Source organism: Thermobia domestica, chromosome 2 (assembly GCF_964235325.1).
Source record: "Thermobia domestica chromosome 2, izTheDome1.hap1.1, whole genome shotgun sequence".
NCBI classification, from domain to species: domain Eukaryota; kingdom Metazoa; phylum Arthropoda; class Insecta; order Zygentoma; family Lepismatidae; genus Thermobia; species Thermobia domestica.
In genome coordinates this window covers 208,637,541-208,655,513 of record NC_137455.1, presented here as the reverse complement: position 1 = coordinate 208,655,513, position 17,973 = coordinate 208,637,541, and the positions used below count along the sequence as shown (strand labels likewise).

Sequence of the window (17,973 nt, the reverse complement as noted above, 5' to 3'; positions counted from 1 at the left end):
GACACCACACATTCACCCCCGGTATATCCACGGCTTGTCCACATAGATTTTCTTATTTACAGAGATACAGTTATATAACACAATAGATACAGTTATGTCGGTGTACTGTGCAATTGAGTTTGAATGTGGCCTCATCAAACCATATAATCATCTGCAAATGGTTTGTCATTGTCCGTCATGAAACCATTCGCAGTACTCTAATCTATGGTCTGGATCGTCTTCGTCCTCTTGGAATGTAGACCTTCCATTTTGCATCCCTCAAAATGCGACAAACATTTGCACGACTCATACTCGTTTCACGGGAACACTGTCTCGTCTTCTGTGATGAGCAGGTGAATTGTCCAAACACAGCGCGGGATTTAGCACTATTTATTGCTGCGACACGTCATCCAGAACGGTTTTAATGCACATTTGTAACACAACTGTCGGATTCAGATTGATCACTAATTCGAGCAATTGTTATAAACATGTCAGTGATTGTGTTCCAAATTCATTCCACCATTATCGTTGCACCTCACTGATGGTTTCATATTTCATGTATCGTTTCAAACCTGCTTCCTTTTGTCAAATGTTAGTCTTGCAACCATGTTGGTTCACTCGCAGCACCTTCACAAAAAGAAGAAAATAAAACCTTGTCGGGATGCAGTGTAATAACAGAACATCAAACATTAAACTAAAACTTACCAAAAATGAGACGTTTCCATCAGTTCGTTTCAGTTTTTCTCAATTAAGCAGTGTATACATTTTTTTGAGCCCCCTGGTAATGTGCATCTTTCTGCCAACATTTTAAAGGAAAAAAATAAGGATGTGTATTATACACGAATAGTACTAATTCCGTATCTATATAAATGGTTTTGATTCTCATATTGTATATTTAAAAGTTATATTCCTGGAAACAATTACAACATGGCTCGTATACAGGTTACAAGCGGTAGCATCGGTTTTGTTAAGTTTATTATTGTAGCGAAAGTAATGTTTGTTATGTGTAAAGAAACGAATACGAATCACAGTATTGGTACCCGCAGACTAAGCACTGTGGTTATTATAAGTGGCGCCGTGAACAGCGCATAATGTTTATGCACTTTACGGTAGATGACATTTTATAAAAGATTAAAAAAGAAAAAAAAAGAAAGAAAAGAAAAATGACAAAATGATTTTCGTATAAATAGAGATTGAACCTAAAATCCATTAGATATGCTAAAGGGTATGGTAATAGAACTGCCGAGAAACGCTTTCTACCTCCGTCCACTGTGAGTATCATCAGATTGTGGAGGCAACAGGAAGAAAAACTTGTGTCAAGAGAGAAAGCAGGAATTCTTTTTTCGTAAAATTTGTTCCCAAAACTGGGTACACATTATACACTGTAACACATTATACACCGCAAAATAGGTAAGCCTGAGATTTTCTGATCGAATTCGGTAAAAAGCAGAATGTTGCAACTAAGGAATGGGCAGCAAGTGTTAAAACTCAATATTAGTAAAATGAACTGTCTTTGTTGATTTCTTAATACTTTAAAATAATCTTAGAAATCTACAGCCTTATTTGCATATTATGTGTACAGCATTTTCATCTTCATTTACATAGATTTCTTCTGGGAATACTTATGTGCATAAGTGTGTTTTATTTAGTCTGCAGTGAGTAGCGTTCTCCACTTTTTGAATTTAAGACGTGGCTTTCTCACGCTGTTCATAGTCATGTCTGAAACCCAGGTTCGATACCCGGTTTGAGATCATGTGGTTCGGATTCCACGTTAAGCTGTAGATCCACGTCTTATATAGCCATACTAAAATGGAGCCAGTCATAGTCATTTCCATAATAATACATTAATAGGTAGTTATGTTGAAATTACACATTTTAGAGGGTCAGTTGTCATACACAGTTATATGTTACGTTACTTAATATTTTCATATGGGTTACACGAAATATGTCTGTTCGTGCTACTTTAGTGGGTAGCATGCGCGCCTTTGCTATATGAGTCTCGAGGTGGATTCCCGGTGGAATAACTTTGAAATCTGAATGCATTGCTATGGTTCGGCGATCACCTTAAATAAATGCACGTCCACGTCTTATATAGCCTTGGTGCTAAAAACGGTGATACTAAACCCCAACCAAGCAACGAAATATGTTATTTCTACAAACACGCAAAACATACCTCTGTTTGCACATTTGAACAGCTTTAGAACACTTTTTACAAATCTTATGTTTTCCTTTAACACAAAGGAATTCCGTTATCTAGGAGTGCAGGCTGTGGAACGTGAATGTTCGTTAAGAAGGGGTTTTGAGGTATTCATTAGAATGTGTGAATATTTGGTTTCTTCCTTTCTTTATTGCAATTCAGACGACTGTTATTTCTTTTCCTGTCTACACAGCAGACAGTTCGAAATGAGGATCATATAACTTAACTTCTGAGAAAATGTTTACTGTACTGTTGGAATCTATGCTGTTGGATGGCCATCTTCCATTCGTAGGATTCCAAAATAAGAAGAGAGAATTTCAGAGGAATAAGATTATGCATACTTTTGGTTATAACGCAAGTGTCTCAAACAAGCGAAAGTGTTCATAACAATAATATTAATAATGTGTTACAAATTCTTACCTCTTACTTGTACTTCTTACTTGTACTCATTGTACTTTTCAAATACTACAAGAAAAGCATATTGTCTACTGTGCTACTGCATTTTACGACATATACAATATTATTGATGATCATGATTTTTTTAAAATAATATTTCTTTAAATTAGGTCGGATGGCGTACGCCAAGGGGATTCCCACAATATTTACCAAAAGTGATAAAGAAAAAGAAATTTCGATTTACTATGAATAGACCATGGACGGAAGAATTTCGAAAACAAAATATGCCTGGAACACACCGGAAAAAGGTTTTTGTGGAACCAATTAAGGACTGGAGTTTTTTCAGAGGTGATAGAGTGAGTATATAATACATTATTCAGTATCAGATGATAATATTAATAATGTGTTTATTATTAAGTACTATCGTGGAAATTAATCCTACCTGCTATCTAGCGGCTAGCGAGCTCCTTTGGTGCACGGGGTCCGGGGTTCGATTTCCGGTGAGAGACCATTTGAATGGATTACGGTTATTTTATTCCTTCTTAAAATGTAAGTCCACATACCATATAACTAGATGCTGAAAATTAGTGCTAAATACTGGTATTAATAAACCAAACTTATATTGGAAATTAAAGCAGGACTACAAAATCGGAATTTTATAAGCAAAATATTTATAGAGATGCAAATATAAAAATTGCAAGTAGTTTTGGAAGAATATCTGATTTATCAGTTTCGAAATAATTAATTTGTTTATATATTGCTTTAACCCATACTAAAGTACCTGGTTCCTGTGAACAACAAAACTGGTGATTTGTCAATTACTTATTGGGTTATTCCATGTGAAATCAACCAAGCTCAGATTTCGATGAAACTTGGTGTACATGTAAACCCATATGAGAGATGATCATTCACCAAATTATAGCCCTATACCCACTGTAGTTTCAGAGTAGAGGGTGGTAAAGAATGGACAAATTTGATGTTTTTTTTATAATCTTGTTAACTTCAATTGGTCATATCTCCCTTAAATACTGAACTAGAGAGAAAAATAATATACCATTTTGAAGCGGAAAGAATAGACTACAAGATATGACAGGGACATTTATTTGAAGATCGAATATCATTTTCCGGGAAATCTCGGGAAAATTTTGGATCAGTGATATCTAAAAAAGTGCCCATTTGATTTTCTTGAAATTGAGTACCAAAGGATCCCCATATGTCCGCATAAGTGTGCCACAGTGATTTTCGTGTAACCATGTCGGGAGATACACCTGGGGTGCCAATTTGTCAATACTGGTGAAGTAAGGTGTAAGAAATATTTAGCTATTACTGACCTGCTGTAAGTGATCAGTTGTCAGTGGTGCCTGTGTTGAAGCAGTCGACTGGCTTTTACCATCTCTTTGTTGCTAAGCGTGTATGTACGGTCAGTTCCAGTTATGGGATCAACAAGAGAGATGATGTCACAAGCAGGCAGTGAAAGCACATCTGGTATATCTGGATATACAAAGGAAATTGCTGGTCCATAAGGTCTCAGGAACCATAACTTTGCTGTTTCATGTGTCTCGTTGACTTGCAGAATACAACCAAGCCACCAGAAGCCACCATAGGTGCAAGTAGTTAACCCCTTGATTCTATCAATGGTAATAATAGCTTGTGATCCATCTGCCATTAAAGTCTGGTTTAGAAGAATATTGCCTCATTGCGACCTTTCTTTGAGACATAGGAATCTGTCGAGCTGCATCAAATCTGTCGAGCTAGATGATTCCAGATTATTCCCGATGATTCTAGAACTTTCTAGAATGTTCCAGACGATTCGAGAACCTTCTAGAATGTTCACATATTTAGGTGAATACAATGTACTACGATTGATAATGGAATGTTCCAAAGATCCCCACAAGATTACTGAATTACAGATTGCACCGGAGAAACATTACTGCTAGGTCAGTTACACCTTACTTCACCAGTATTGACAAATTGGCAGGTTGCCACATTGGCACCCCAGGTGTGTCTCCCAACATGGTCACACGAAGATCATTGTAGACTCCAGGCCCATTCTTGGCCCAAGTTGACATTTGGTACACTTATGCCGAACATATGGGGATACCTTGGTACCCAATTTCAAGGAAATCAAATGGGCATTTTTTGAGATATCACTGATCCAAAATTTTCCCGGAATTTTCTGGAAAAATTTTGATTTTCAAATAAATGTTCCTGACATGTCTTGTAGCCTATTCTTTCCTCTTCAAAATGGTATATTAGTTTTCTCTCTAGCTCAGCATTTACGGGAGATATGAAAAATTGAAGCTAACAAGGTTCTACAAAAAACATGAAATTTGTCAATTTTTTACCATTCTGTACTCTGGAACTACAGGGGTACAGGGCTAAAATTTGGTGTTTGATCATCTCTCGTAAGGGCCTACATGTACACGAAGTTCCATCAAATTCTGAGACGACGAGGTTTTTTCCTGAAGATTTGGTTGATTTCACATGGAATGGCTCTATTATTATTAATTATTATTCCAGGTATTCTGTTGAATGAAAATAGCAAGTAGAAAGAGAAAGTTCAGTGATTAGTGGCTGGAATCAACTATTAACTCTGAATTTGAGGAGTGGCTAAGGAAGGGGGAGGATCTTTTTCATGCATACTTTGTTGTTTATAAGATAGCTGTTTCTTTAGGAAGCATGGGTCGATGAGCAGTTGTGTCCCACAATAGTGGACAGCAACATAACCAACTCAAAATAAGATCCACAAATACATCCTTGTCATCATTTTCAGTGTTGCTTCTCATCAAAACATATGGTTGAATCTACATCAAAGGAAGAGCTCAGTAACAGTAAACATGTTACGAATACAGTGACTCCCCAACTCTCAAGAGTCATCGAGGAGTCCTGATCAAGGATTAGACAGTTTCATTTTCCATGATGAGGAAACCAAGTGTGAAACTTTGGACTCTCATTATGGTTCAGCATAATAACGTGTGTCATTTCCTAGTTGTGACGTAAATAGTGAAACATTTAAAACTATGTTTCCGGATAGTTCCATACTTTCAAAGTTCAGCATGGGATCAGTAAAATGTTCATACTTGATTATTCATAAATAGAGACACGATTTTTTGGTAACACGCGAAATGTATGTTTTATATGAAAATGTTGTGTATCTAAAATATATATTTTCCCACTATTTGTTAGACCTTATAACGCTGGTGATTAAACGCGAAATTCTGTCGAATTAGCGAAATTTGCAAGTCTCGATATTCCACGAAATTTACGCAAAAGTGACAATTTTTCGACGCTTTCACGATTTATTCATTACCATTATTTGGCAATTACTAGCAACCTGATGAAAATTCCCATTTTTTAGAAAATAGACCACCATAAATTTTTGAAATTTTACATGCAGTTACACAATGAGCTCCAAACTTTATTTACTGGTGAAATGGATAGTGTGGAAGGAGTGTTGCAGGGTATGTTAGATGAGCATTCAGAAATTGCTGCAAAGTGTCTCCAACTAATGTACATTGAAGGGTAAGGGGAAAAACAAGGAATGTCCATATGTGTCCTTTATCGGTTGCTTTGCCCTATCAGTTGGTGACTCTTGGTACTATTTGACAGTATATGCCATGCATGCGTAGATGTCGAAATGTCCATGTAAAAAGGGGCAAAAGATTTGAGTATCCTATTCTTTTTTACGCGGTTTAAAATATAAAAACGCCGTTTTCTCGAAAATGCAGTTTTGTGACATTCCTCCTTTTTTCCCCTTACCCTTCACAGTTGTGAATGTTGATGTGAAGAGGGCTCTCTCTTCTTACAATGACATACTTACCGGCAAAAGAACAAATTAACATCAGAAAGCATTGAAACAATGCTTACGTGTTACTTGCGTAAGTAAACTGTGAACACTAAGGTTATTTTTTTCTAGTAATGTTCTCTCTCTGTGTGTTTATTTTTTTCTTTAAATGATACTTTGATTCAATAAGGATGCTTAATGTTATTTTTTAAAAACTCAAATATTGTTTAGTCATGCATGAGCTCATTGATGAGTGGAAATTAAGGTGAAATAAAAGGTAACTAATTGTAATTGCCAAGGAAAATAGTGTTCTTATATTGAATTTTTATTCACCGACTTTATCCTGCTTTACGCGTATTTTTATAACGAAATTACGTATTCTTATTTGCCAGAAAATCGTGTCTCTATTCATAAACTAAACCGTACTTTGAGCCGGTGCTAAAAGGGTAGTAGATGCAGTATGAAGACATAGTCGTATGTTTTGACGAAAGAGTGAAGAAGGTTGTCTATTGACGAAACAGTGAAGAAGGTTGTCTAAAAGGAACAGATGGACATATATATTAAATATTATGATGTGATTGATAACAGGTGTACACAAGATATTACAGCAGTATTTTTCTGGGACATTCAACTGCTATAGATCTTTTGGATTGTTTCAATGTTGGGTTAATTCTCTTCGTAGGAAGAATGTATTACAGGTGTCAGTGGATGTTCATAAGTTGGTCTTGGTTTTATTCGGAAATTGGATACAAAAATGAAAGAAGACAATACTAATGGGAAATGTCTTGTGAATATCGATGTATATGGTTTGTATGTAGTCAATGGTGCTATGAATAGTGGCTTTCAGGCTGCTGGGTAGGGACTGCATACCTTTCTGCGTGACATTTTCTTCCTGTTCCTAGAATCACGTGCACGACGTGTAGATTTCACTTCAATTACTGGTTGTAACATATTTCCATTGCAGTTGTAGTGTAAGGTGGTTGGAAAACACTGCTTGTGTTGAAAGGGTTCTGGAAATACTTGATAACATTTATGAAAAGTTAAAAATGATAAAGTCAAAGCCTTACAAAGTTGTTACAGAGCAGGTAAATTATAAATTTATTCACTTTTGGTAAATGTTTTAAAGTTGTCTTGTTTCAAGACCATTTTGCTCTGAATGTCAGCCTTAAGACATTTTCAAACTGCAAATCCCTTGTTTCCGTATTTATTCTCTAAATTGCATTATCTCATGAGCTTACTTATGAATCGGCTTATACAGACAAATATGTTGAAATCAGCTCTCACTGTGAGTCAAGGTGGTTGGAATTTTCCCCAGCCCAAAGGAACCCAGTTCTCTTTTTCTTTCTTTTTTTTGTGAGTAAAACTCACAATACCTCCCCCCTCAAAATAATAATAATAATAATAATAATAATAATAATAATAATAATAATAATAATAATAATAGTAATAATAATAATAATATAATAAGATAAAAATAAAACAAATCTAAAAATATACTTCAATACTTGGATTGAAAGGATAACCTTAATGAAATCATAATTAGTTTGTTCAATCGTGTATCTCAGTACACGAGTAGTTTCAGAATTGGATTTAAATATCTATTTATCAAAAAGAGATTTCCGGAACAGCATACCATTGAAAAAAAAAGTTTGGAGAAAGCTTGAGGCAGTTATTGAGGGGCGATGTGATTAAGCAGCTATGTGCTCGTCAATTAGTCTAGCCATAAGGTAGAGAACGTTTGATGTGGCGAGAGTAGGAGCTCAAGAAGTGTAAATATTGCATACCTTTGGTAGATTCGATGTATACGTTAATCGCTACAAGTATATTCTCAAGTCTGACATCACCTTTAAGAAGGCGATTGCATAATTGAAGAACCGGGGAATTGAGCATTTGTTTATGGAATATTGGGAATAATTATTTTTAGTGCTGGTTGGCTGTGGGCTGTATCATGAAACGAGGTCAGAGAAAATATTAAAATGATGGTGAGTGAAATATTGTTCCATAGATTCCTTGAATGTGTTGGCGTATGTTCGGTTCATGTGGGTACCTACCGTAGCGCCTTGATTTGAAATTAATGGTTATTTTCAAACGTAAAATTGTTCCTAATCAGCACGTACTAGGTACATTAACAGCCCCGTTCTTAATCCTCTGCTTTGGCGTGGGAGACCCGGGTTCAATTCCCGGCGGGAGCTCATGTGGTTCGGATTCCACGTTAATCAGTAGGTCCACGTCTCATATAGCCTCGCTGCTGAAAGGGACGCTAAACTAAAATCAACTCAACTCAATTAATCCTCTGCTTTGGTACTAACTGTCTATTATACTACTACTTTTACACCGTTTTCCACGCAGCTGCTTTTATCTTTGTCCTTTTCAAGTTTTCATTCTTTTCAATATACTTTTTCAATCTGTGTTGTCGCTCATTTTTCTGTTTTATTTTCTTTTTGTTGTTATTCTTCATGATTTGTTTATTATTAATTTTATTTTTAGCTCTTTCATTTACTTACGTTTTATTTGTTTCTATTGTACTTAACTTCTCACATTTCATTTTTTTCTATTTTATTTAAATAGCTTCTCATCCCTTTCTCCTGCACTCTTACCGAACTCTATTTTCAATCTGGTAACTCTTGTGGACCGTGCATTCCAATATAGCGCCCAACTGAATGCTTCACAGTACTTCACTGTTCTTTTTTTTTCTTCCTCTTTCCCCTCCTTTATGATGAAGCGTTCAGCGGCGGAAGATCTTTCTGCTCCCAGATTCCTTTCTTTCAGGTATATATATTATGATCCATAAATTATATCTGTATTTTATTGCTGTATGGGAAGGGTTGATTTGGACAAGGAGTCATGTAACAAATGTGAAATTTCATAACTTGTTTGGTTTTCAGCTCATCTCTACACATATTGTTCTTTTACTTAATTTGTATGGATATAGAGTTAGCTGTATTGTTTCTTATATTTTGGTAAGCATTGTATAGATACGACTTTTTATCCAAACATTGTCAATTTAAGCAGTGAAACATATTTTGAACATACATAAGCTCCTATCCTTCATGAATTTGTTACTGATTACTTGACAGAGCTCTTTTCACGGTAGGTCTTAGCGGTGTACTTTTAAATCCATAAAGGTCAAACTTTTTTTTTTTTTGCGTATACTTTCTCATAAGAAATTACCAGTAAAGAATACAATGGATTTAAAGCGAAATGACCGATAATCAGTTCTATAATAAATAAATAAATAATCATCAGTGTGGCCTGTGTTCGATATTTCCCCCCCTCAGATCATAAATCATCAATTTCAAAATGACATGTACACATATCTTGTGGGTTGAAATTAATACCATTACAATTTACTGCAGTTACTTTTGTAAACCATCAAAGATTTAAGAAGAAAATAGCGGAAAAACTTACCGTGTTCACAAAAATTGCAAACGTTATTGGGTACCGGTAACGGAAAACACTTGTATACTTAATACTTTTATTAACAGGAATACTTATCTTTGTTATACGTATATATAATATATACGATACATATATATACAGTAGCTGTTCTTGAAAAAAGAAAATCGTGGCCCCACGTAGCATAGTCGTTAACGCTCTCGCCTTCGGTGCGAGCGGTCCCGGGTTCGATTCCCGGTGGGGTCACTCGGTCGAAAAAGTATAACACGCTTTTTCAGGCCAGCCACACTGAATGAGGTTTTCCTGGGTTTTCCTCATTCACATCAGGCAAATGCCGGGGTGGTGCCTAACTTATAGGTTCCAGGCCGCTTCTTTCTTTCCCCAATCCTTTCTTCCTTCCCTTTCCCCGGATTGTGTGCTCGCCGAGGGACGTCATCCCTCAAATCATAAAGGGTTAAATGGCCTTAGATGCAGAAAGCCCAGAAATCTAAATCCTAAATCCCTGAAAAAAGAAAATAAACTTGCTTCGTAAAGCTGTGTCAGCTCGTTTGTACCCACCCAAATCAAGCATAATGACTTCTCATCATCGCAGCATTACCAGCGTCTGATTCGTCATCCTCACTCAACGATCCAGAATGTTGCTCAGAGTTGCTATCATAAAGAAAGTCATTTTCAGTCCCATCAAAATTATTGGAAATTCCAGTTTTTATAAAATTTTTATGGCAAGTTCTTTTGATAATGACCGCCAAGTAGCCAAAATCCAGCAGCACATTTCTGACACAGACGCACGTTGCAAACAATCTCCTGGCGTGGAAGTTGCTTTGTTCATGATCCAATTTCTGTAGAATGGTCCTAAAGTATTCTTGAGTGGACAGAAACATTGATTTTGAGCTAGTAACTCGTGGCCGCTTATTCCACACTTCTAAAATCCAGCCTCGAACCAATTCCTCTGTCATCCACCCACCGTCACGAACTCTTACAATAATACCAGCTGGTAAACTTTTTCGGTTTGTTCCTTGGGGAGGGTTTTCCGATTAAAAACCACGTATGGTGGCAGTTTTCGTCCATCTGCCGTAATGCTCAATATCACTGTGAACCGCTGCTTTTCAGTACCAAATGTACGTATTTGCACACTACGTTCCCTTACAGTATTTACGGTAGTGCTGTTCGGCATATCAAAATAGACTGGCATTTTGTATGCATTTCGTATTTGGGAATGTAAATAAAAAATTTTGCACCGAAGTTGGGTAACGTAACGCTGAAAAGATATGAACAGATAGATTATTTCGTTGCATATATCGCCGAACCGACCAATACGAAACTTTAAATTCCATTGGCGAAATATTTCTTTTACGTGCTATTTTGCAGCCTTCAGTTTGAATCATTTGAGTTGTAACGGCATACCAATATTTCGCATATCAACATTTTTGAAGTACAAAATCAAGCAAGTCTTTTCTGTATCTGGATATTTACACTTTTGCCCTCGAAATGAACACCGACGTTTCGAACTACTTAAGAGTCTTTTCACTTGGACACCATCGACGAACGTTGTTTCCATCAACATCAAATCTACTTCCAGCTTTCCACTTTCCATATTCCTTTGTATAGCTGATAACTTGAAGTTAAATTTTGCTGTGTAACTATACGCTCCTTTCTCATCGTCTCTCACAAACCAAATGATCAACCCTTCTCGAATAAATCAACTTTGAACTTCCGTACACTGTCGCTTAAATTAATAACATCACCAGACCTCCCAATACTTAAAACTTGTCCTGTTGGTGATGAGTCACACTTAGTTATGCGGGAGTTGAATAAGGGGAGGGAGAGAGATGCAACTCAAAGTACTGTGTAATTGAAATTTCTCATAAATTTAGTAGTGCGGCATGTATTCGAGATTTACGTTTTTCTATAATCTTGTATCAAAAGTTAAGGCGCGGTCTGAATTCGCACGCGGCCTGTATTCGCGCAAATACAGTATTAAAAACCTAGCCATTTGCATTATATCAGCGAAATGGGATGAACGAAAGTTCTAGCATGTTCACGTACCTGTGTATATTCATCGTCATCGTTTCACGAGGAATTTAGGAGCCAAGAAGACTATCGTCACGCATACACACTACACAGTGACTATCTTTCATGACTGGAATTCGTTGAAACGAGCGTTAGCGAAGCTTCTACTGTTCTACTCTATTAGCATTTATGTAGCTATCCGTCTGCCTCTTCCACGATAACTCTCAAAAAATTATCCGATTTTAATGAAACTTCGTATGTGAAATCCTTACAATTGCAGAAATAGTCCTATTTTTGGGGTTGCAATCTATCAAGTATAAGGATGTAAAATCACGCTATGCAGCAATTTTACACATGTACATGTTAAACAATTTTCCAATATAAACCACGTAAAAAATTCTCGATTGTGACAAAACTTAATGTATATTTTCTTTGTGACATTGGGAATATACCTACAGCCTAGGGTTAAAACCTGCAGGGTTAATAATCTTCGTTAAAAATGTTCGATGTTGGTATAATATGTCGTACATTCTCTTCGAGGCTTTGCAATCATCCCCTCTGCATTGAGTTAATACCGGTAAAGAATAAAGTAGTGGGTGTATCTTTTTAGCAACTCCCCTTACCCTTTTTCTTGTAAGAGTTCCATGATAAATTTTCTAAATTTCATTTGATTGCGATACAATAAAATGTACATTTTCTTTGACTCTCTTCCGTTATCGTCAGTGCGTGGGATTAAAATTAATCAAGAATAAGCGGTAAATTCGGTCCCCTCATGTGGGGTGGATTACTCCCCCTTCTCCTATTTAAAAAAAATATGTTCCATAATAATTTCGGTTACAACTTTTCGATTATGAAATAATTTTTTTAAGGCTTCACAATCATTCACCTTACATCGAGCTGAAATCCGTAAAGAATAAAGTAGTCGTATTCCCTCCACCTCAGTTTTTTTTTCAGTTCCACGGTAACATATATAAAGGTAACCAAGAAAGCTTTGTCGCTTTTCATCTACCACATTCGAACATTAATATGTCCCTAAGACGTGCCTGGAAGATCAAAAGTGATTCTCATCAGTATCGACGACCTTCTGCCAACGTTCTGGAAGGCCATGGATTCTATCGCGGTAGAACTTGCTGGGCCGTGAAGTGAAGAAGGTATCAAGTGCATTTTGAACCTCTACTAGGAATTTGAACTAGCGTCCTCTAAGGTGATTGTCCAAGAAACGGAACAGGTGATGATCGGACGGTGCAATGTCCGGGGAGTATGGCGGATGCAATAGTGTTTCCAAGGTGTAGAATGGTGTCCCGGGTCATCCTAGCAACCCCCGCATAGCGTTGTAATCTAGCAAGAGGATCCCTTTGCTATTCAGAAGTGCTGGCTCCAGAGTTTTGAGCTTTTCTTGAACGCGTCTCAACTGCTGGCAGTTCACAGTTGCATTGATGCTTTGACCAGCTGGTAGCAGTTTCCGATACACGAAGCCGCGAGCAGTCCACCAAACACACAGGTAGACCTTCTTATGATGGAGTGCTGGTTTCGGTGTTTTGGAACCGGTTCATGGGGTGCTAACTAATGATGACAGCGTTGTGGAGCTTCGTACAGGACACTATCCAGAAATGGCTCCTTCCTCAAACGAGACAGCAAAAACACAAGTGTTTCTTTGCGTTGTCTTCTGGCCCGGAGTCAAATCATGTAGAACCCATTGACCCAACTTTGTAGTACTTTCCAAGTAGATAGAGGTGCTGCCAAATGGTTTCTCCACTCACACTGAATTGTATAGTCCCAGTTCCTCACATGTCTGGCCACTGTTCGCCTCAATTGCTGTCTGAAGATCTTAATTTTGTACATGTGTTGGTCTTCCGACACGTGGTGCGTCTTCGAGTGTTTCGTCACCTTTCTTAAACTTGTTAAACCACCGCTGCACTGTCCACGTAGTCACGACACACCCCACCAAAAGCCTGGCATATCTTCCACCTCGCTGCAGCTGCATTTGACCCCACTTTGAACTCGTACAACATACACGTCCTGATGACGCTCTGTAAAGGTCCCATGTTCACTCTGTCCTTACGCACGTTCACGATGTAACTGAACTGCCACAACCAGGTAGTATGTTGGATATAACCACACCAGCAACTGCCTTATCTCCATTTGCATTCAACTCACGGAATGAGGACCAATTGAACACAGACCTCTACAAAAGCGACAGAACTTTCTTGGTTACCTTTATAAAACTCCTCTAGTTTTGATACAGTGTTATATATATAAAACTCCTCTAGTTTTGATACAGTGTTATGTATATTTTCTTTGATTTTTTATTCCGTAATCCTCTGTGTTTAAAATTAGTCACGAATGAGATATTAGATTCGTAAAAATATTAGATTTCCATGAAACATGGCGTATACGTTTTGAAGCTTCACAATCATTTCCAGTACGTGCTTCTAAAATCAATTTAGAAGGAAAAGAATGCACCTCCGTCTACTCTTCCCCCCCCCCTCCTCCAGATTAAGAAAATTGTTCTATTGATAGTTTTTCTAAATATTATTCGATTTTAACACAGTATAATGTCGGCGTTTATCGAGATGTGTGCATAAAATTTCCACTCTTACAGTTGAAGTCAATTAAATATCAGGACTCACATCCTTCCCGAAGATTGAAATAAAATTTTGAGATAACTTTCGTAAAAAAATACAGCTTTGTCGAATAAGGTCTATTTTCTTCTGAGACTTCACAGTCGTCTCAATTGCTTGTAATTGAAATGGGCTAGTAGTAAGGAAGCACCTTCTCTCCAATTTTGTATGTTTTTCTGAATTTTATTAAACATAGAAAACTTTTTATATAATAAAAAAAAGCTGAAATACCCGGTCTTCGCATGGGAGAATAGGTTTGTGGAAAACATTTGAACCTTTTCTCCCTCTCTCTCTTAAGGTACACGTTTCAGTGAAAATGTAATGATAAAAACCCATAAGATATTCTATTTTTGACATAAATTTTGAACCTCCTACCCCCATTAGATTACATTTTTTTAATCAAAGTGGCATAATAAAAATTTTAGGTTGAAGTAAATGTTAACTTTGTACAAAATTCATTTTATGTGGATCAGTCCGTGTTGCGATCACAAACAACAGACAACATTCAATTTGAAGTAGCGATAACAGTTAGCCCCTTCCCCCTTAAAAAAAAATAAAAAAAAATAGAAAAGCTGAAACACTTGCAGGAATTTGATGATCTCATCGGCATCTCCCTCGTCACTCCATATGCCATTTGCGGGGGGGGGGGGGGGATGAAATAGGGCTTAAACGGCATCTGGAATGTCATTATTCGTCTCAGTAACGACGAAGACTATGGATTCGGCAGTAATCTCTGTCATTTTGGAATTTTATTTTTCACCTCTTCCCTCTCTCCAACTTGGACTTAAACTTCAACTTCGATGAGGCCTGAACTTGGACTTAAACTGCAGTGAAATATCACAGCAAAACTTGAGCAGAAATGTCATCGAGACAACCAATCAGCTTAGCGACCCCGAAAACTATGAATTGTACACTCATATCGGTTGTTTTCGATTATTTCTACATCCAACTGCTTCCCTCAAGGATGTAAATGGAGTTAAACTTATACTTAAACGGCATCTGGAGTATCACTATTCATCTCATCATCCCAATAACTATGGATTCGATACTAATTATTGGTCGTTTTCGAATTTGTATATGTGATTCCTCTTTCCACTTGCCCTAGTAATGTTGAGGTTCTACTGCTACATTTTTTTTATCATTGTTAATAATGTGTGTACAAAGTTGAATTTGCTCCAAGCGTTTTAGAGTTTTCCTAGAGTATACACATATACATACATCCATTTTAATAGTGTTGAAAATGTGTTTTTTTCGGAGATAAGAGACTTACTCGTACAGTTTGGAGTTGAAAGTAGTCAGAAATAATCGCTCGCTTCAATAATGGATAACATCACTATTGTGTTGCTACATCAACATTTTGCACACTAGAGGCTCAGTAATGACTGTCATAGCGATTGATTAACTCATCCATGTGGAGCAGGCTTCATCTAACCACATAGTCGTATCTTATATTCATGTGAGCATGGATGCAGCAAACTCCACCGGTTTCTGCAATTGCTGTTTGTATCTTTTTCATAATCCGTTGGGTTGAACTATACGTCACATCAGATTCTCGATAGTACGACTTCAGAGCTTTTAGGACTGAGCATACGACGCGACGGTGCTAGCTATTTAGACTGTCCAATAACAACAATCTTTCTGTTGAATAACCGAACTTGCAACTAGCAAATTCGCATGAAGTCTCTTAATTCTTTTCACATCCATTGTCGCGTGTTTTCCCCCATTATCCAGCATTGTCATCATAAAAACATTACTGGTGATTGGTACACGTTTCTTAGAAACTGAAATTCCAACAAACAACTAGTAAACAGAGTATTATGCAATACCGTCCTATATATATATATAATATGTATACTCAGTATACTTAGATGGTTATCTAAGTAATGAAAACACTTGTAGTTACGTTGCAAGTGCTAATAAGTTAAAAATGAAATTACCAGGTTACAGGGTGGATTGATTTAAATCACGATTTATATCAAGATTTAAATCACGATTTATATCAAGATTTAAATCACAATTTAAATCAAGATTTAAATCACTTGATTTTTTTTTAAATAAAATTCGTTGATTTAAATCAAATTCCGAAATAATTTAAAGTGAAAATAAGTAAAGTCCCGTTTCTGTTCTGTTATTTCGATTATGGAAGATGATAATCATAATACAATGAGACTCAAATGTACAGTATGTACAGCATTGTATGAAAATAAGTGTCATGCAGAGGATGATTAGGGAAAATCCCGTTTTGAACGGGTTACAGGGCAATCCTGTTTTCTTCTCTTCGTAAGATAGGGTTTATATTGTAAATCGTTGACTATTCCAACGGGGAAATCACCATCGACATTTAAGACGAAGATTTTTTTGTGTGCGCGTCTATATATTTGTTCCCAGATAATAGGACGTATTTAGAAGTGTCCTATCCCCTCTCGAAGTTTTTTCTATTTTATAACTGGGCAAAATTTATGTATTTCGTACCGCAAGCTAGTTACAATTTCCTTAAAAAATATGCCCCTGCCAAATATCAGTAACTTTTGTGGGAAAAAAAAAGGTGTCACTTTGATAAGCGTTGCTGTACTTTTTCCTTAACGCTTAACCTTTTAAATTATATCACCTATTGTTAGGTGATAGGTTAAAATCTCCATTATTCGATTAAAAAAGTACCAATAAAGCTTTTTACTTCGCTTTCTCGAAGCCATTGTAAAGCATGTTACATATGCTTTCACGCCTCTCTGCGTCAAGACATAGCATGTGATGACGTCATAAATTTAAAAAAGATATTTTCTGTTGTGCCTATTTTTATTATTTTTTGGCGGGTCTACATTTTATATTCAGAAGACAAATTCTGCACACTCGTTCAGTTCACCCTTAGTATTTTTTAGATGATTTCAGATCTCTGCGTGAAAACAGGGGGTCTAGAGGGGCAAAAATGTTAAAAAAAAAGATTTAAAAAAATCATGATTTTTTTCCACCCTGCCAGGTTATCATAAAATAAGTACCACTGTTCAGAGAACTCCGGAGACGTAACTACTCGACAGAATGCAACCACAATTAGTACGAGCATACTTGGGAACATGTAGAAGCGATTGGTGTAGAAAACAAAACTAGTTCCAATTTTTGCCACCATAGGCAATTGCAGCGCTTTACAACGCCATGTAAGTGCAGCGTGGAAGATAAACGACACTAGTGATGCTAAATGATAAGAAAGACTGTAGTTACCTCTCCAGGTGCTTACTCATGTCTGCCTGTGTGTCAGTGATACGATTTGAGCGCCACTATGTGCCAGAAGTGAATTGATGGTGACCTGATGTTTGCTTCTTTTTTCTTTCCACACTCTTTGCCTTGTGTTCAAGGGGTACCAGGTTCAATTTCCAGTGAAAACACACGTGAGTTGGACCCCATGTTAACCTGTAGGTCCCGTCCTTAGAACATCATCTTCTTATACGGTATTAGTCACTATGCGTTTTTCTTGTTCAGGGACCTTCATGTCAAAGACCTGCCTTTGGGCAGAACCCCACAGCATCATCGCCCATAACACATCTTACACCACGGGGTTATTAATAGGAGTAAAAATCAATGCCACGCGTCGCACGGGG

General features: G+C 37.0%; 1 protein-coding gene across 3 annotated transcripts in view; it reads left to right on the top strand.

Annotated features, from left to right (window-relative positions):
* The window catches only part of mRpL24 (mitochondrial ribosomal protein L24), a 47,117-nt gene that overhangs the window by 12,812 nt on the left and 16,332 nt on the right, over positions 1–17,973 (top strand). For all 3 annotated transcript variants that reach the window (XM_081748436.1, XM_081748435.1, XM_081748437.1), the window contains exon 3: positions 2,743–2,928. In XM_081748436.1, the coding sequence (XP_081604562.1) occupies positions 2,743–2,928 (186 nt within the window). The remainder of the gene's footprint in view (positions 1–2,742; positions 2,929–17,973) is intronic.